Raw genomic sequence first — 20378 nt, 5'->3', positions numbered from 1 at the left:
GCTCATTCTGGGCAAGCCCTTTATGTACGCAGCTCATTTAAACCTCACAGCACCCCTTCATGGTATGCACTTTCATCATTTCTGCATTTTAGGTGAGGACTCAGGGAGACTGAGTGCCCAGCCAGGCTCACAGCCATCCAGAGGAGCCTGAAGCCCAGGCTGTCGAATGCCATGCCCACACCAGCAGACTGCTGCCCCAGGAGTCAAGACAGTGTTGGGGCTTCAAGGAATTTGGGGGCTTATCAAGAAGAAAAATATGACCACAAGATGGTGGCAGCACGCACAAGCTTTATTTGGATGATGCTTTAAGAAGTTTGCGTATGGAGAAGTCTCTCAGGTGTGAGTCTGTGGAGAACTTCTGTGGAGGGGTAAGGGGACTCCTCGAGAGAGGGGGATTAGAGAGGGGACCTTATTTAGCAGCCCAGCGGGTGTTATCAGCCAGGTCCAGGTTTGTTCTGCTACACACAGAAAATCAATCACTGTGACACAGGCTTTGCAAAGAGAAACCCATCAGAAAGGCAGGAGAACAGCTATCAAATTCACCTCCCAGAAGATAAAGCTCAGGAATATTTATGGATTAGGGAAGGAGGGTGATCTAAGGTGTGGGGAAAAGTGATTGGCAGTGAAGAAAAATAAAGTAACAGGCTTGTTCCAAGCAAGCATATTTGAGTTCATGGCATTTCATGGACACATGTACAGAAAATGGCAGTGTTAGCATGATCTGATGGTGGAGTTTTTGGCACTCTGATGTCAAAAGCCCAGTTGAAGGGTTGGTGGTCTCAACTGGTTTGGACTGGACAGGAGCTGGCGCAAGTTCCTGAAAAATAATTAAAAGGACCATTACCATGGTGACTTATGAATGTTACCTGTAAAGTAGCTAGTGAAAGTTAGGTTTCAGCATTTAGCAACACAGGCCTCAGCTTGTGGCCTTTAGCCTTATAGAGAAAAGAAAACAAAAACAAAAAGCAAGTGACCAAGAGCAATCAGGACAGGCAGATGTGATCAAATTAACCCCTCAGTTTCACACCCCTCTGCAGCATAGCAATGCCTCTGGGTCACGGTCCTTTGGCATCCTGCTCAAGGGCAAGTCTAAGAAAGCCAAGTGGAAGGAATACAACCAAGATGTCTATGGAGTGATCATCATTACTAAACTCCTTCAACCACCCCAAAGGCAGGAGCCTCTTTTGAAGTGCAAATGTGGAACGATTGCTGTTCTGTATAACTTCCCTTAATGACTCCAGTAAAAAAAAAAAAAAAAAAAAAAAAAAAAAAAAAAACAGCTATGACTAGAGAGAAAATTGCAAGTTATAATCCAGAAATTAAAAATAAAAACTTCAGCCGGGCGCGGTGGCTCACGCCTGTAATCCTAGCACTCTGGGAGGCCGAGGCGGGCGGATTGCTCAAGGTCAGGAGTTCAAAACCAGCCTGAGCGAGACCCCGTCTCTACCATAAAAATAGAAAGAAATTAATTGGCCAACTAATATATATAATATAAAAATCAGCCGGGCATGGTGGCGCATGCCTGTAGTCCCAGCTACTCGGGAGGCTGAGGCAGGAGGATCGCTTGAGCCCAGGAGTTTGAGGTTGCTGTGAGCTAAGCTGACACCACGGCACTCACTCTAGCCTAGGCAAGAAAGCGAGACTCTGTCTCAAAAAAAAAAAAAAAACTTCAAAGAAACTGAAGATTAATAGTACAAGCAGGAACTAGGTAGCATATATGAGTATATGTATCCTTAGGATATTAGACCAAAAAGAATAAAATATATTTGGCTAGGACCAAATTTATCAATACAAGTATGCCCACTGTAGACTGAGGAGGAGCCCATACTGCATTTTATACCAAGGAAATGTATATTTTTCCAATGAAATCCTGATAAATATTTTTTAAAACTCACCAGGTATTTCTGATGTACAGGCACCTTTTGTAGTAACCTGAATGGATCTGTGGTGGTTGGTGGTTGCTTTTTGATCATGAAGTTCATTGAAATGAAATAGATATATACACCTTAGCAGGGTACCCATCTGTATATTCATTATATATTCATTTATATATAGTATATATACCGTGTATATATATGTAGTGTGTGTATAAAAATGTATGTATGTGAAATTCTAGGTCTCATGGGCAGAAAACTAACATGAATCATCATAACAGGGATTCAGATAATCTCTCCTAGTCCCTAATATATCCTAGTTTATACACAGGAGGCTTCAACTAAAGGGGAGGCTGGGTCCCTTTGATGAAATTCCTCATAACTTAGTCACAAGTATATGCCACGAATCATTCCCCAAGTACTCCCAAGGAAACCTTTGTCCATGTATGGATTGAATCTCCTTCAAACTGGGTCTACAATGTGTGGTGACATCATTGGAAGTGACGGCTGCTGCAATTACAATTCACATAGGGGTGGTTCTGAAATGTGTAGTGAAAAGAAATCTTCTCAATGGGCGGAGTTGAAGGGGAGGTATAGTTGGTTGTTCACTTTGAAGAAGAGACCTGTCCTGAGTTTAGATATATACCTATTCATGTCCAATGGCTCAGTGAGTTGACTGGTAGCTGGTGGTTAGACAAGAAAAAGACTGGAAAATTGGTGACAAAGGTCTGGTGGAGATGTATGTGCATGGGATTGTAGGAATAGATATAGAATGGTGATTACAAATACTTAACAGAGGAGATAGGACATTTGAGGGAAGAAAACAAGTGAGGTTTGGGTATTCATTCCTTTGGCTCTCTGTGGTGAGCCATGAATTAGCTATTACAATCTTTCTCTTCCTAAGGCCACAACTCCTACAGGGGTGGCATTTTCTGCCAGGTTCTAGTAATACTTCTTACCTTCACTATAGGCTAGGTAGCCTATGGATAACAATGGCTCCCTATAGTCACTGTTCACAGGACGCTTCACCAGCCCTGTTTTGAGAGCCCCATCTATCACTCTCTGGTGTCCCCACAGCAACCCCGATCACAGACTTCATATGGGCAGGAAATTTTATCTCTTTATTTCATGTTACTGCCCTAGCATCCTGAGTGATATGTATCACACAGCAGGTTTTCAATACATATTTGTTGAATGAACATATGTAGTGACCACTTTCCATTAATGATCTTTCGGTTAAATTCTATTGTGATTAGTTTAATATAGTTCGACCAGCAATTTTGCGCTTTTATTTGTAATTCATCAAAGAATGACAGAGAATTATAAATAATCAGCAAAAGAACAGCAAACTTGTCATTATAAGCATGGAAATCCAAGATAATTAACATAGAAATGTGTTGAAAGAATTCATCAAAAGCAATGTTAATGTATAAAAACCAATAGATATTCTATATACCTCTAATACCTACAGCACCTGACTCGACCTGCCTTAGAAGCTCCATGCTGGGCTCTGGGGGCGCCAGGACAGGGCTTGTGGGTCAGTGGGTCAGGTTAGCTACAAAGGGACAAGACGGAAGTTCTAAGTTGAAAATTTATAAAATTATAAAGTAAATTTAAAGTTATAGTACTTCAATCCTAAATACTTCAGTAGTCATATCTTTTTTGAAAAATCAAATTTTTGCCAGACTCACCCATACTCACTCATCTATATAATCCCAGCACTTTGGGAGGCCAAGGCCAAAGAATCGCCTAAGAGCAGGAGTTCAAGACCAGCCTGGGCGACAGCGCAAGACCCTGCTTAAAAAGAAAAAAACTAAATCAATTTCTCTACATAACTCCAATTTTTTTTCACAGTTTACAAAAGTAACAGTACATTTTCTTAATATTTTCAATAACTAATCCATATTGTTTCCCCAATTGTCTCTGAAAGTTTTATGGGGAAAAAATGCTGTTATTTCAATCAGGAGGCAATTGAAGGCCACCTTTTGCATTCGACAGTAGCGTTCAAGTTTAAACCTTAACCTCTTCTAGCTCTTAGAGACCCTGAGCAGGAAGCGCTTAGAAACTTCATCCTCCAGCGTTGTCAATCATTTCAAAAGTGGGCGCAGAGGTTTGTGGGAAATGTAGTCTTAACTTGGTCTGGTTCCCCGCGCGGCACTCTGGGAAGGGGCTACTGCCTCCTTCTGCGCCTGTGCGGCCATAGCCCCGCCTCCTCATTTGGCTTCGGGTTCTCAGGGGGAGCGGTTTGGGAACCTCGGGGACTGGTAGCAAACTAGCGTGTGCGCACCTGGGGTGAGAGTGCGGGGAACCAGGCGGGAGGGGGCGCTTGCAGTCGGAAGAGACATCGGGAAGTTCCTGGGCTTCCCGCCCCGAGCGCCAGTGAAGGCGACAGGACAGGCCCTCGGCTGGCCGGGGAAGGCCGGGGGAGGGACCCCAACCCCGCGGGCTCCGGGGCGCGGTTGGGGCTGAGCGCTCGTCAGGACCCGGTGCCCCGTGCTGGCCCTGGCGTGCGGACCTTGAGCCCGGCCAGCCGGCGGCCGGAGGGGAAAGCTTGTTTGTAAAAGTTGACGAACGTGCCTGAAAGCGCGGGAGGTGGGTCTGACGGTAGACCGCGAGCTCTGCAGCCAGAGAGACCTCGGTAAATTCTCTATTGCCTGTAAGCAGGGGCGAGGGAAAGAACCTGGGTAAGAGCCTGGTTTCTCATCTAAAATGAGGGTATTAATAACTACATGGCGTTGTTTTGAAACTTAGATAAGTCATATCACCTGTAAAGCAAACTGCCAGATGCAGGTTACTAAGCCTTGAGTGACAACTGCTGTTTATATTTAGAAGACACTTTTTTCTATTCACTGGGTGGCTTATGTAAACCTCACAACCACTCTATGAGATCAATATAACCATTTGGATTAAAAATAATGACTGAGGCTCCTGTTGGTGGAGCGATGTGTTCAGGTCACAAGCTGGAGGTGAGGGAACTCAGATTCAAGGGCAGGTGTGCATTACTTCCGGTCTCAGGGATTGTCTAATATCGCACCTGCCTAAAACTAGTATTGCAGCCTTCGCAGCACCTAGCAGAGTGACATATCCCCCAAAACACAAAGATATAATGGGAGATGGATATAGATGGAACCTCTCCATGTGTCATATGTATTTTGGGATTTCTGGTGTTTCTTCAGCTCCCTTGGTTCAGACAAGTTCCTGGCCCCTTCTGCACTGTGAGGCTGTATATGTCTTTTAAGTCTAATAATGAATTCTAAGGGTCAGATTTTTGCCTGTGAAATGACTTTGTTTTTCAGGTCCAGGTCCCAGCTCCTTGAACAAGGCAAACTTGTGAGGTAGGAAACAGGGAGCCGCTGAACAGGAGTTTTACCTGGAGGAGAGCACCTGTCTGGCCTAGACCTCTCTCCAGAGCTTAAGAGCAGAGGCAAAAGAGCCCAGAAAGGAGCAATTACTGGATTTGTGTGGCCAGAAGCAATTCCTGATCCTTGTACCCAGAATGAGCCACACTTGGTGGTGACACCACCTCCAGAAGACACTGGATAATAGTGGGAGGTTTGGTCCAGCTCTGAGAAGAGCCAGGTGAGCTGGGGAGGCCCAGTGGCAGGCTGCCCAGGAAAGACCACATCGTTGCAGAACTTGTGATGTGAGGTCTGGGGGTCAGGGGTAACTAGGCAGAGGGTGGAAATACTGTTCCAGTGATCCCAAAATAGCCCCCGGTCCCTTTGTTCTCCACTCTTTACAGATGCTGCACTGCTGTCATGCATGTGGCACTGAAGACTTCATCCTGACCTCACAGAATCCCAGAGTGAGGATGCATGAAGGGTTTTCTAAGGTTACCTACTTCTAACTCTTTTGGAAGCTTTAAAGACATTCAAAGTCAAAGACTCAGTGACTTTCCAGGGGCATATGATTTATGACAGAGCCAGGAAGAAAACAGCGCAGTTTACTCTCACAGGTGAATTACCAAAAGCATATTATCAAAAGAGCCTTTAGAGAAATACATCCAAGTTGAAACAAACATTTAAAACATTTCCCTTGAAGCATTTCATCTCTCTTACAAGGCTTTCTGTGGATTACCAAGGAGTAAACAATATTCCTAAGAAAAATACACAAATGATGCACACTGAGTATTTTTCTGCTAAGTTTATTTTAATGAAAGAATAGGGTCTTATGCTTTGGTTTACTTTAATCCTGCTACTTCTCTATTGTTTTTATTTCTTTATGTTAGTTAGAAGGACATGCATTATTGTTAAATCAATTGAGAAAAGTTTATGTTCATTCAGTAAAACAGGTTTAATCCCCATAAACATTTCAGAGTTATATAGAGACAGGTGGTGCCACCTCTACATGGCCCTTCTCGTGCCTTTTCAAGGCCTGTAGGACCCTATTCTCTTAGAGAGGCCGCTCCCCAAGTGGGTTGCTGTGAGGTAGGCCAGACCTCATGACCTGTCCTCTTTCTGTACCCTCAGGTGAGCCTTCACAGTTCTCTGCAGTCTCCCAAGAACCACAGAAAATGTACATGTCTCAGGTGAGCTCTTTATTCATTCCTGACTTTGTATTGTAAGGGATTTATGAGGTTTGGAAGGGTCCATGCATTAAATGGAAAGGAAAAATAGAAATAGAGCAAGTCATTCTTGAGGGAAAATAACACAGTTTTACCATGAACTCATGTTGCTCCCAGCTTTTGATAAATAACCATTGTCAGAGTAAGTAGATTCTCTCCAGTTACCAATTTGCTAAGATTTCATGTCATGAATATGTACTGAATTATATTGAATATCTTTTGTTTATCTATTGAAATAAAGCTATAGCTATTTCCTTTGATTTATAAACATTGTGAATAATTCAATGGATTTTATAATATTAACTGGAATTTTTGTATAGACCCTAGTTGCTAATAAGCATGGTAAATTTCTTCTTATGTATTTTCCTGGGGCTTTTTGCTAATATTTTATTTAGGATTTCTATTTCTGTATTCACAAGCTGGATTAGACTATACTTTCTTATTTTCCTATCCAATTATGGTATCATGGTTATAGTCTCTAAAGGAAATGGGTTCTTTCATGTTCCTTTTTTTCTTTTCTAATAATTTAGCAAAATGAGAAAATTGTTTTATATAGATTTTTGTGAAATTCACATATACATTTTGACCCTGTGAAGAAGACTTTTTTGTGAAGATTTTGATTACTGAATCAATATGTTAGTCAATTTATTAATCAACTTATCATAAGCCTGTACTGGATTTGTATTTTCTCTTAATATAATTTTTATTACATTTTCATAGAAAATTATTCATTTTCATTTACATTTTTAAATGTATTTTCATGAATTTGTTGATAGTATTCTCTTAGGATTTCAAAGCCTGTATTTCCTTTGCTATATCAATAATTCCTTTTTGATTGGCTTTTAAATTTTAGTATAAAAACTGCTGATCAAAAATGGTCAAAATATATTCTAGTTGGCCCAGTCTGAAACCTAGATTCATAATTTGAGGGTTTTGTGCTGGCAGCATACTCTAAATATTGGGAGCAGATCAACATACACTTGCCATATTTGTGCCTTCCACTTTTGCACACGCATCTGTCAGCGCTATTTGGTGAAAAGAATGTACTGCCTCCATTGGATTGCCTTGACATCTCTGTCGGACATCATTAACTGGACGTATATGTGGGTCTGTTTCTGGACTCTCTTTGCTTCTAATGATCTATGTTTATCTTTTTGCTAATACCACACTGCTTTGATGAGTTTCTCTTAACAGTAAGTCTTAAAATCAGGTCATGGGAGTCTCTCCAACTTTGTCCTTTGAGGAATGTAAGTTTGAGTTAATAAAAAATTTACATAATTCATCACAGTAAGAGTAAAGGAGAGAAATCATATGGTTATATGATTACATGTAGTAAATGAATTTGAAAAAATTTAATTCCTATTAACGAACTCTTAATTCCTAGTAATGAACTCTAAGAATAGAAGGGCTCTTTCTTAATTTGATAAATAGTATCTTTAAAAACCTACTGTAACATAATTTCATATGGAAAGGTTTCTCCTGAGATTGAAAATATTGTATTGGAAATTTTAACCAGTGGTACTGGTTACAAAAAGAAAGGAAAAAGAAAGAAGGAAAAAGTACAAGGATTAGAAAGAAAGAAATAAAACTCCCATTTCTTAGAGGTTACATGATTGCATATATAGAAAACCCAGAAGAATTTACAGATAAGCTATTAGAATTAATGTTAGCAATTAGCTGTATACAAGATCAGTATAAAATAATGGAAATTAATATCTATATCCCATCAATGAACAATCATAAAATGAAAGTTTATACTTTGACATCATCTATAGAAGGATCATCAAACTTTAAATACAAGAATAGGGCTGGGCGTGGTGGCTCACGCCTGTAATCCTAGCACTCTGGGAGGCCGCCGAGGCGGGCAGATCGTTTGAGCTCAGGAGTTCGAGACTACCAGAGCAAGAGCGACACCCCATCTCTACTGAAAAAATAGAAAGAAATTAGCTGGTATATATATAAAAATTAGCCAGGCATGGTGGTGCATGCCTGTAGTCCCAGCTACTCGAGAGTCTGAGGCAGGTGGATCACTGAGCCAGGAGTTTTAAGTTGCTGTGAGCTAGGCTGATTTCATGGCACTCTAGCCCAAGCAACAGAATGAGACTCTCTCTCTGAATGAATGAATGAATACATACATAGCCTGTGCTTCTCCCTCTAGCTGCCCAGAGCTCCTGAAGCATTTCTCTTGACCTTACATAGAGAGTGCTTCTCATGAAGATTTCCTGTAGATGTCTACAGAACAGGCACGATATGAAGCCCTCCCAAGGGATTTCAGTTATTTACTCTTCCCATGGCACACTTTGTTTCTAAGTGTGATTCATTTGAGCAGTGGACTGTCTCTGGGGCTCTCATCAGCACGCGGCTTCTTCTGCCCTCTCTGTTTGTGTTAGATTGTGCGCAACATTGCCATGTTTTTGCTATCTAATACTATCTTACCCTCTGTCTACCAGAATTTGTGCAGATTTTCCAGCTTCTGCTGGGATGCTTCCCTGTATTCTTCCTTTGTCATACATTTATAGTGGGTTTTGTATTTTAGCCAAGTATATTTTTGAAGGCAAGTGATACAAATGTGTGTGCTCAGTCTATTGTCTTGAACTATTGGAATCATTTATGTTTGCAATTCTCTTTTCTTAATTTTCAGTAGTCTAATATCTCTGATTTCTCTTTCCATCATTTAGAAATTCTTTCTCAGCCTTTATGTCCTATTCTTTTTCTGCCCACCTCTTATTAATAAATATTGCTATTTCCTTAAATGCCTTACATGGTACTTTTCTCTCCCCAGTTTCTATGTCCTTTCTGTGCCAGCTCTTTTTCTGTTAAGCCTTCAGTTACCATTTTTGTGACTAATGTCTTCTAGATTCTTATTTTCATTTTAGACCTTCCTTCTCTGTTCCAAAATCATGTGACCAAAAGTGGAGGAGGTAAGTCTGTTATGTTCCACAGGTATTTTGAGTACAGATGAAGAACATCTGCCTCACTACCACTCTCTGCCCAGTCTCTTACTCTTATTCATTTTTCCGATCTCTGTGTATGGTATCATCACCAACTCAATTGCTATGCAGCATCTCTGTATATAGTTGCACAAGAAAATAATGAACAGATTTTGTTTCCTATAAGGATTAGCTTCCCTTTCTTTGTTGCTTTTCCTTGATATAGATCATCTTGTAATTTGGGTCTTTTGTTTTGCTGTTTAAGTCCACTGTTCACATAGAGCAATGGTTCCTAACTGGAGGTGATTTTGCTCCCCTGCAGACATTTGACAATGTTTAAAGATATTTTTGATTATCACAACTGGGGATGCTACTGACATCAATGGGTAGAAGATAGGGATACTACTAAACACCCTAAAATGCACAGGATAGTCCATCACAAAAATGCATAATCTGGTCCACAGTCAGTAGTGCCAAGCTAAAGAAACCCTGTTATAGAGCATTGCTTCTGAAATATAAATCTGGTTGTGTGGAATACCTCTCGGGTTTACACATTTGTCTTCCTTGGTTCCCTGTTACCCCAGCAGAGATCTCCAGTTTGCGGTGTATGCACTACAGAGTGCTCAGCATAATCCATTGATGTATGAGAAATGTATATAGGAATCCAATTTATAATAATTGTACTTAAAAATATAAGGCAGGCCAGGCGTGGTGGCTCACGCCTGTAATCCTAGCACTCTGGGAGGCCGAGGCGGGCGGATTGCTCAAGGTCAGGAGTTCAAAACCACCCTGAGCAAGAGTGAGACCCCGTCTCTACTATAAATAGAAACAAATTAATTGGCCAACTAATATATATAGAAAAAAAATTAGCCGGGCATGGTGGCGCATGCCTGTAGTCCCAGCTACTCGGGAGGCTGAGGCAGGAGGATTGCTTGAGCCTAGGAGTTTGAGGTTGCTGTGAGCTAGGCTGACGCCATGGCACTCACTCTAGCCTGGGTAACAAAGCGAGACTCTGTCTCAAAAAAAAAAATAAAATAAAAAAAAATAAATAAAAATATAAGGCACTAAGCTTCCTCAGTATATTAAGTTATAGGGCGTGTATGTATATAATTTAAAATGAATATAAACAAATCAGAGCATGAGAATATTTGTGCTAATTATGTATTCCCAAAGAATAAGACAGAATTAGAGCCATGATAGGCATTTTTCATAGCATTTTGTTTTAAACTCTCAACAATAAACATAATGAGTGAGTTTCCAAAAATATTTTTCTATTCCTGATTTTGAACCCTCAGATTAATCAGAAATGTACCATTACAGGCATCAGTGTCATTCGAGGACGTGACTGTGGAATTCACCCAGGAGGAGTGGCAGCAGATGGGCCCTGCGCAGAGGAACTTGTACAGAGATGTGATGCTGGAGAACTACAGCCACCTCGTCTCAGTGGGTGAGCACGCCTTACCACGTGACTCCCTCTACAGTGCAATTCTGTTTCTTCTTTTTTCTTTTTTTCATGTTAATCGCTTTTATTGAAGTGTATTTAACAGAAAATAAAATTCAGCACGTTTCAGTATACTGTTACCCCAGGAAGATTCCATGTAGCCCTTTGCTGTGAGTCTCCCTCCCTCATACCTACCCTTTGAACCCTGGGACCTAGTGATCTGCTTTCAATTGCAGTAATTTTGCCCTTTCTCAAACTTCATGTAAATGGAATCATAGAGTATATATTGTCTTTTTTCTGGATTCTTTTCTTTAGCATATGCTTTTAAGATTCATGCATGTGTTTATATGTATCAACAGCTTATTATTTTTGTCCTAAGTTAGTGTTCCTTTGTGTGCATATCCCACAATTTGTTGTGCTTTATCAGTTGGTCAACATACGAATTTTTTTTTTCTAGTTTGGGCCTATTATGAATAAAGCTGTTATGAACATTCACATACACATCTTTGTGTCAACATATTTTCATTTCTCTTGTGTGAATATCTAGGAGTGGGCTTGCTGGGTCTTCTGGTAAGTAAGTTTGTATGTAACTTTGTAAGAAGCTACCCAATGTTTCCAGACTGGCTCTACTGTTTTTCGTGCCCACAGCAATATCTGTAAGTTCCCGTTGCTCTTTGATTACTGATATTTAGTAAGTCATATTATTTTTGACCATTTTAGTTGGTGTCTAGTTGTATCTTATTGGATTTTAATTTGCATTTCCCTGGTGACTAATAATGTTGAACCTTTTTTCGTGTGCTTTTTAGGTGTCTGATCAAATCTTTAGCCAATTTTTTGTTTAGTTTGTGGGGGTTTTTGTCTTATTGTTGCGTTGAAGAAATTCAGGTTTTTATTAGATATATATCTTACAAACTTTCTCTCCATCTCTGGCTTCCTCTTTTTTTTTTTTTTCTTTTTGAGACAGGGTCTCATTCTGTCACCCAGGCTAGAGATGAGTAGTGTGATCATAGCTCACTGCAGCCTCGAGCTCTTAGGCTCAAGCCATCCTTGTGCTTCAGCCTCCTGCGCAGGTGGGACTACAGGCTAGCGCCACCAGGCCTGGCTAATTTTTAAAAAGTTTTTGTGGAGATGGATCTCACTATATTGCCCAGGATGGTCTCAAACTCCTGGCCTCAAGTAATCCTCCTGCCTTGGCCTCCCAAAGCACTGGGATTACAGGCATGAACCACTGCACCTGGCCAACTTTTGCCCATTTTTAATCAGAGATTTTATTTTTAAACATTGACTTTTGAGAATTTAGACTAGTCCAGAGATGAGTTCTTTGTCAGATATGTGGATTGCACACTTTTATACCAGTCTATGACTCGTTTTTTCATCCTCTTCTTAGGGTCTTTTGTGGAAAGTAAGTTTTTTATTTTGATGAAGTCCAGTTTATCAATTTTTAAACACTTTTGTCATGTCTAAAAACTCTTCACCAAGTCCTTGGGCCACTGATCACCTATTTTTTAAAATTATGCTATTACATATTTTATATTTAAATCACGGTGCATTTTGAGTTAATTTTTGCACAGGGAATGAAGTTTAAGTTGAAATTTTTTTTTTTAGCCTGTAGATATTCATTTGCTCCATCCAGCACCACTATCCTTCATTGAATTGCCTTTTCACTTTTGTCAAAAATCAGTTGGCTGTACTTTTATAGGTCTATTTCTGTGTTCTTTAAATCAGGTAGAGTGATATTTTCCATATTATATATTTTTTCAATATTGTTTTAGCTATTCTAGTTAATTTGCCTTTGCATATAAATATTAGCATAATGTCATTGCATTAAATTTTGCTGGGTGTTTGATAGGAATTAAATTAAACCTATTTATCAGTTTTGTAACAGTTAACATCATTACTCTGTTGAGTCTTATAATCCAGAAACACAGTGTATCTTTACATTTACTTAGATCTTGATTTCTTTCTTCAGTGTTTTGTAGTTTTCAGTGTAGAAGTCTTGTACGTGTTTTGTTAGATTTATACCTCAGTATTTGATTTGGTTGAGTGATTCTTAATGGCATTGTGTTTTTAATGTGTTTCCATAGATAGGTTTCTAGTTTTTAGGTATGTAATTGATTTTTGTTCGTTGTTCTTTTATGCTGAGATCTTGCTGAACTTTCCTGAACTCTCTTACTAGTTCTAGGAGGATTTTTTGTAAATTTCTTGGAATTTTTTTATATAGGCCAATATGTCACCTGTGAATAATGTCAGTTTAATATCTTCTTTCTGATATGCATGCCTTTTATTTCATTTTCTTGGCAGGAGGTTTTTTGTAGATATTCTTGATCAAATAGAGGAGGTTCTACTCTATTCCTAGTTTTTTGAGAGTATTTATTATGAATGGATATTGAATTTTGTCAAATAGTTTTTCTTTATCTATTGCTATGGTTTTTCTTCTTTATCCCACCCAGTCTGTGGTAGACTATATTAACTGATTTTCACATATTGAACCAGCCCTGCATATTTGGAATAAACTTTCCTCAGTCATGTCATATAATCCTTTTTATTTATTGCTCAATTCTATTTGCCAATATTTGGTTAAGTAGTTTTGCATTCATGAGAAAAATTAGTCTATAGTTTTGTACTATCCTTGCTTGGTTTTCATATCAGGGTTAATTCTGGCCTCATAAAATTAGCTGGAAAATCATTCCTCCAATTTTTCTGGATGACATTGTGTAGAATTGGTGTCTATTCTTCATTAAATATGTGGTATACTATTGTAGTGAAACCATCTGAGCCTGGAGATTTTTTTTTTTTTTAGGGAGATTAAATTATAAGTTTAATTCCTTCTTTTTTATTTCAGAATATTATGGGGGTACAAACATTTTGGTTACATATAATGCCTTTGCCTCGCCCAAGCCAGAGCTACAACCATGCCCTTCCCCATACAGTGCACTCTGTGTCCATTAGTTGTGAGTTAACCTATCCCCACCACCCCCTCCCACCTGACTGGCACCCAGTGAATATTACTACCATGTGAGCACCTTAGTGTTGATCAGTTAGTACCAATTTCATGGCGAGTTACATGTGGTGCTTATTTTTCCATTCTTATGATACCTCACTTTGAAGGATGGGCTCAAGCTCTATCCAGGATAATATAAGAGGTGCTAGTTCACCATTGTTTTTTGTAGTTGAGTAGTATTTCATGGTGAACAGATACCACATTTTATTAATCTACTCATGTATTGATGGGCACTTGAGTTGTTTCCACATATCTACAATTGTTAATTGTACTGCCATAAACATTCGAATGCATGTATCTTTATTATAGAATGCCTTTTTTTTCTTTTAGATAGATGCCTAGTAGTGGGATTTCTCAATCAAATGGTATTTCTATTTTTAGCTCTTTGAGATATCTATAAATTACTTTCCACAGGGATTGTACTAATTTGCAGTCCCACCAGCAGTGTAAGAGTGTTCCTACCACTCCACATACATGCCAGCATTTTTTGTTTTGGGACTTTTTGATAGAGGCCAGTCACACGGGAGTTAGGTGATATCTCATTGTAGTTTTGATTTGCATTTCCCTAATGATTAGAGATGTTGACCACTTTTTTATATGTTTGTTGGCCCTTATTCTGTCTTCTTTTGAAAAGTTTTTGTTCATGTCTCTTGCCCATTTATTGATGGGGTTGTTTGATTTTTTTTCTTGTTGATTTTCTTAAGTTCTATAGAGATTTTTGTTATCAGCCCTTTATTGGATGTTTAATATGCAGATATTTTCTTCCATTCTGTTTGCTCTAATAATAGTTTCCTTGGCTGTGCAGAAGATTTTTAATTTGATCAGGTCCCATTTATTTATTTTCATTGCTGCTGTGATTGCTTTAGAGGTCTTTTTCATAAATTCTTTGCCTAGGCCAATGTCTATAAGAGTTTCCCCAACATTTTCTTCTAGAATTCTTAAGGTTTCACATCTTAGGTTTAAGTCTGTTATCCATTGTGAGTTGATGTTTTGGTGAGAGGTGAGAGGTGGGCATCTAGTTTCAATCTTCTGCATGTGGTTATCCAGTTTTCCCAGCACCATCTATTTAATAGAGATTCTTTTCCCCAGTGTATTTTTTTGTCTGCTTTGTTGAGGATTAGATGACAATATGAGGATGGTTTTATATCTGGGTTCTCAGTACTATTCCAGAGGTCTATATCTCTGTTCTTGTCCCAGTACAATGCTGTTTTGTTTACTATAGCCTCGTAGTAAAGCTTGAAGTCTGGTAGACTAATGCCTCCCAATTTGTTCTTTTTGCTTAAGATTGCTTTGGCTACACAAGGTCTTCTCTGGTTCCGTACAAAGTATAGAATTATTTTTTCTAGATCTGTAAAGAATAATGGTGGTATTTTGTTAGGGATTGCATTAGTTCTATAGATCACTTTAGGTAGTATGGGCATTTTAACAATATTGATTTTGTCAATACGTGAGCATGGTAGCGTTTTCCATGTGTTTACATTTTCTACAATTTCTTTTCTCAGTGTTTCATAGTTCTGCCTATATATGTCTCTCACCTCCTTCATTAAATATATTCCTAAATATTTAATTTTCTTTGATGCTATTGTGAAAGTTGTTGCATTTTTTATTTAATTTTTGACTTAACTGTTATTGGCGTATATGAATGCCCCTGTTTTGTATGCATTCATTTTGTATCCTGAGACTATACTGAATTCATTTATCAATTCCAGGAGTCTCTTGGTTGAATCCTTGGAATTTTCTAGATTTAATATCATCAGCAAAAAGTGAGAGTTTGGCCTCTCCTTCCCCCATTTGGACACCCTTACTTCCTCTCTCTTGTCTGATTGCTTTCGCAAGGACTTCCAGCACTATGTTGAATAGAAGTGGAGATAGTGGGCAACCTTGTCTGCTTCCAGTTCTAAGCAGGAATGCTTTCAATTTTCCCCGTTAAGTATGATATTGGCTGTGGGTTTATCATATATAACCTTAATAATTTTAAGGTATGTCCCATCTATGCCTATTTTGTTTAAAGTCTATATCATAAAAGTGTGCTGGATTTTGCTTTTTTTGCATCTGTTGGGAGAATCATATGGTCTTTGTTCTTGCTTTTATTTATGTGATGAATTGCATTTATAGATTTGTGTATGTTGAACCAACCTTGCATCTCTGGAATAAAACACACCTGGTCATGATGAATTACTTTTTTGATGTGGTCTTACATTTGGCTTGCTAAGATTTTGTTGAGGATTTATGCATGTATATTCATGAGGGATATTGGTCTGTAGTTTTCTTTTTTGTGTGTTTTATCCTTTCCTGGCATTGGTATCAAGGTGATATTGGCTTCGTAGAATGCGTTGGGGAGGATACCATCCTTCTCAATGTTGTGGAATAATTTCTGCAATATAGGTATGAGTTCTTCTTTGTAAGTTTGGTAAAATTCAGGTGTGAACCCATCTGGTCCGGGACTTTTTTTTGTTGGGAGATGTTTAATTGCTGCTTTAATTTCTGTGCTTGATATTGGTCTGTTCAAGAATTCTATTTCTTCCTGATTGAGCCTAGGAAGGTTGTATGTTTCTAAGTATTTGTCCATTTCCTCCATGTTTTGTAGTTTTGGGGCATATAGACTTTTGTAGTATTCAAAGATAATGTTTTGTATTTCCATGATGTCTTTAGTTACCTCTCCTTTTTCATTTCTGATTGAGTTTATTAGAATACTTTCCTTTCTAGTTCTTGACAGTCTGTCAGTCATTTCTTGTCAGTCTGTCAATTTTGTTTATCTTTTTGAAAAACCAACTTTCGGTTTTGTTAATCTTCTGTATAGTTCTTTTCTCAATTTCATTTAGTTCTGCTCAGATCTTAGTTTTTGTTTTCTTCTACTAGGTTTAGAATTAATTTGATCTTCCTTTTCCAGTTCCTTGAGATGGTTTATTAGTTTGTTGATTTGTGAGTTTTCTGTCTTTTGGATCTGAGCATTTAATTCTATTAGTTTTTCTCTCAGGAATGCTTTTGCTGGATCCCACAGATTTTGATAACTAAGAAAATGTTTTTTGTTGTCACTTCTCCTTTCAACAAGGTCCAATGAGCTGAGTACTCTTAATGTGCCTTTTTTTTTTTGTCTGATTTGTCTTATGTTTTTTAAATAAATAAAATGTTGCAAATATGGCTGATAATTCTCTCTTCCCCACCAATCTTACTGTATCCCATTAATTTTCTTTCCTTCTAGGAAATAACCAATAACCTGGATTTTATATGTATTCTTCTGTTTAGTAATTTTATACTTTTACCAACTCTATATGATTTGGGTGTGTATTTTTTAATCACTCTACTAGTTTGTAAATTACACCTTCTATTGCTATGCTTTTAGTGGTAACTTTACATTTTTTAACTTGTATATTTGTAATGTGCCCCTTTCTAAGCCATACTTTCCTTCACATTCAGAAACAGCACAATCTATGCAGCTAACTCAAATCCTAAATTATTTCCCACTTACAGGGTACTGCTTTATAAAACCGGAACTGATCTTCACATTGGAACAAGGAGAAGATCCATGGTTATTAGAGACAGGAAAAGAATTTGTAAGCAGGAGCTCCCCAGGTAAGTTACTGAGTACTGGCAGAAGGTTCATTGATTCACTAGGAGTTCTCACTCAACTCAGCATTTAGTCAGATTCACGGCTAAAATTTATTCAGTGAAAGGATATAAAGCAAAATCAGGAAAGAAAAAAGATGCATGAGGCAAAGTTTAGAGGAAACCAGGCACAATCTTCTGAGTTCATACAGTACACAGTTCCCTAAGCAATGAATTATGACAACACATGCGAAATGTTGTCTACCTGGAAAGTTCCTTAGGTCCCTAGGATTTTTATTGTGGGCTACTCACATACTCATCCTGTCTAGCATGTACCAAAATTCCAGACTTTGAGGTAGAAAGCGAGTGTTGAGCATATCATATTGTTTGTACAACTAGTTTTGACATAGCGAGCCCCTCTTAGTAGTTCTGAGAGTCTTGGGAATTCTCCTGAAATCTAAATTCCTAAATGCCGGCCAAGTGCTAACCTTGCAAGCAAGCCTTTGTAAGGGTAGCAGTCTCAGGCCTGCTTGTCAACTCTTATCTGCACAAAAGCTGTGCAAACCTATGACATAATACAGAATGAGACAAACATATTTGCTGCATAAACGAATCCATTTACAAATGTATTAAATTCATCTATTAAGAGAAAACACTATCATATTTTATCAGACAGATACATTTTAAAAATAATTTGGGAAGTTCAAAATTTAGGTATGAATTACTAAGGTAATAAACATAAAAATAATTCAGTGTTTTATTATTAACTGATACGTATGGTTCAATTCAGGTCAAAAAACAGATGAGAAAAAAGGGATTTTGATAATGCTAAAATGGACAATTTCAAGATTATATTTTAAAGCATAAAATTTAAAAATGACATTGAAAAGTTTTGAATATATTTTCACCAAACTAAGTTGCATAAAACAAAAACTGCAAGTGTTTTAAAGAGTAATAGAAACATATTAAACTTTTCTGGTTTCGTAGCAAAGACTCTAGAATAGAAATATTTATTAGAATGCAGCCATATCCATTTATTTATGTCTTCATGCTACAGGGCAGAGGTAAATAGCTGCAACAGAGACCATATGATCAGCATAGCCCTAAAATTTCTCTCTTGCCTTTTACAGAAAAAGTTTACTGAGCCCTGCTCTAGGAGTTATAAATAGCATATTTTATAAAATGAATCTAATGTGTCTTTTAAAACTCTGAAAACAAAGAATTTAAAATGATCTTGGAACACTGACAAAATATAAAAGTATTTTAGGGAAATGTCAATAAATTCCATAAAGTAGAGAGATTATTGTTCAATAAAACTGTAAATTGCAAACTATAAGAATTAAAATCTATCTTGGTATCAATAATTAATATATATTTTAAAATATATTTAATCAAAGAGTAAATCAAAATCAAAATTATCCAATATCCAGAAAATTTTAAAAGTAAAAAACCTTGTAAGTATTATAACCATTATCTATACCTTGGGCTATAGATAAAGCAGTGCTTAGAAGAAAATTTAGCCTCATATACTTATTTTAAAAAGCAAGAAAGTTTCAAAAGAAAAACTAAGCAAAGTAAAAGATGTATTAAAGATAAAAGGCTCACAAGCATAATAAATGGTTCCTCTATTAAAGATGACAAAAATAATGTTCAAGAGAAATCTTTTGTTTATAGTAAAAACATGAAAGCCCTTGGTCATAAGGAAGAAGTTATTCAACATCAGACAATTCAGACTTTGGGGCAAGCTTTTGAATATAATGAAAGTAGAAAAGCTTTCCTTGAAAAGGCTGCCTTCCTTACATCTGATAGTGCCCACCAAAAAGTGAAATCTTATAAAGCCAAAAAGTGGTTCTTGTAATAAAAATAATTAAATAAAATAAGTAGGCTCAGCTAGAAAAAGGGAAAAAGCACTATCATTCATTTGGAGTTTTGCCTCAAATTCTTCATAGTTCTATGGTCTAATCTTGGAATAATTTAGCCTATACTTTATCTCTTCCTTTTGTAAATTCACAACCTAGATGATAGATATGTCAAAAGAAAATGAGACTCTGTGCCAGGAGCTCCATTCCTCACCTGGATTATATATAATGCACTAAGAAGAATGGTTTCTGTTTCAGTCTCCCATATGACTAGTCCATGGAATGTAACATATAAGTACTTTTAATAACATTGAAGATTAACTCCAAAGCCAATTGGGAGAGGTATTTCATACTGATTCATTCAAAAAAACACCATCCCTAAATGTAAATACCCAAGTCAAATTTCTGGGATTTTTGAATCATCAGGTATAGGTGGCATTGGGTCTGAGCCCTTGTGTATGAAAGAGCTCTCTAGGTAATTTTGAGGCATACTGCTATTTAAGGGCCACTGGCTTAATTTACATTACAGACAGATACAAAGTATATCCGAATTGGGGTTGTATTTTGGAAACGAGAGCCAAGCTACATAAAATATATTTTATATAAGGTGATGTTGATTAAAAGTTGAACTGTCATTTTATGTACAACAAAGAGAAAATAACCCATTTATCACTTGCTAATAGTTTTAAGATGCCTCTTAATTTGAGTGATGGTAATTTGCTTATTAAGTGAGTGTCAGATGTATGAGTATTCTGCATGTATCCTTTGATAAAATGAATAATACAAACAGTAACTCCTTTCAAATTTTAAATAAATGTTTAAATTTGTGAAAAGATATAAGAAGCCTTTTTTCCGTATAGTTTGGGAAATACCTTTGCTGTCTGAAGGGCATCTAGTCTACATAGATCTAAGACTACAATACAGGGTGATTTAGGGAAGAGTTGTGAGAATAAGATTATTGTTGAAATGAACTGTTTAGTGGGGACTCTTATCCTGGCAAGACTAGAGCAGAAAATATGGTAGGCTAGTGGAATAGGAGCTACAAAACATAATGAGTGTAAAACTTTGTTTTCGTGAATCTCATCTTAAGTCTTTTATCTGTTGGGACCACAGGCAGTGTATTTAAGTCTTTTGAATATTTATAGCCTAGGCCTGACATTTTT

General features: G+C 37.6%; 1 protein-coding gene and 1 long non-coding RNA gene across 7 annotated transcripts in view; one reads left to right on the top strand and one right to left on the bottom strand.

The window, feature by feature from the left end:
- Positions 1-292: 292 nt before the first annotated feature.
- On the bottom strand, positions 293-3949 carry LOC105881327 (uncharacterized). The gene is made up of 4 exons (XR_012922167.1): positions 3857-3949; positions 3576-3671; positions 3331-3429; positions 293-817 (listed from the first exon to the last, which is right to left on the bottom strand). It is a non-coding gene; the product is annotated as an uncharacterized LOC105881327 (long non-coding RNA).
- A 137-nt stretch (positions 3950-4086) lies between these two features.
- ZNF782 (zinc finger protein 782) overlaps positions 4087-20378 on the top strand; it is a 39925-nt gene continuing 23633 nt past the window's right edge. The window contains exons 1-6 of one of the 6 annotated variants that reach the window (XM_076008489.1): positions 4087-4166; positions 5171-5453; positions 5617-5679; positions 6344-6402; positions 10689-10815; positions 17282-17383. In XM_076008489.1, the coding sequence (XP_075864604.1) occupies positions 6388-6402; positions 10689-10815; positions 17282-17383 (244 nt within the window). In that variant the 5' untranslated portion in view covers positions 4087-4166; positions 5171-5453; positions 5617-5679; positions 6344-6387. The other 5 variants (XM_076008488.1, XM_012782954.2, XM_012782953.2 and 2 more) reach the window with 5 other exon arrangements.

Source organism: Microcebus murinus, chromosome 12 (assembly GCF_040939455.1).
Source record: "Microcebus murinus isolate Inina chromosome 12, M.murinus_Inina_mat1.0, whole genome shotgun sequence".
In the NCBI taxonomy this organism is placed as follows: domain Eukaryota; kingdom Metazoa; phylum Chordata; class Mammalia; order Primates; family Cheirogaleidae; genus Microcebus; species Microcebus murinus.
Note: the sequence above shows the minus strand (reverse complement) of the source record. Positions and strands in the feature narration are given on the sequence as shown.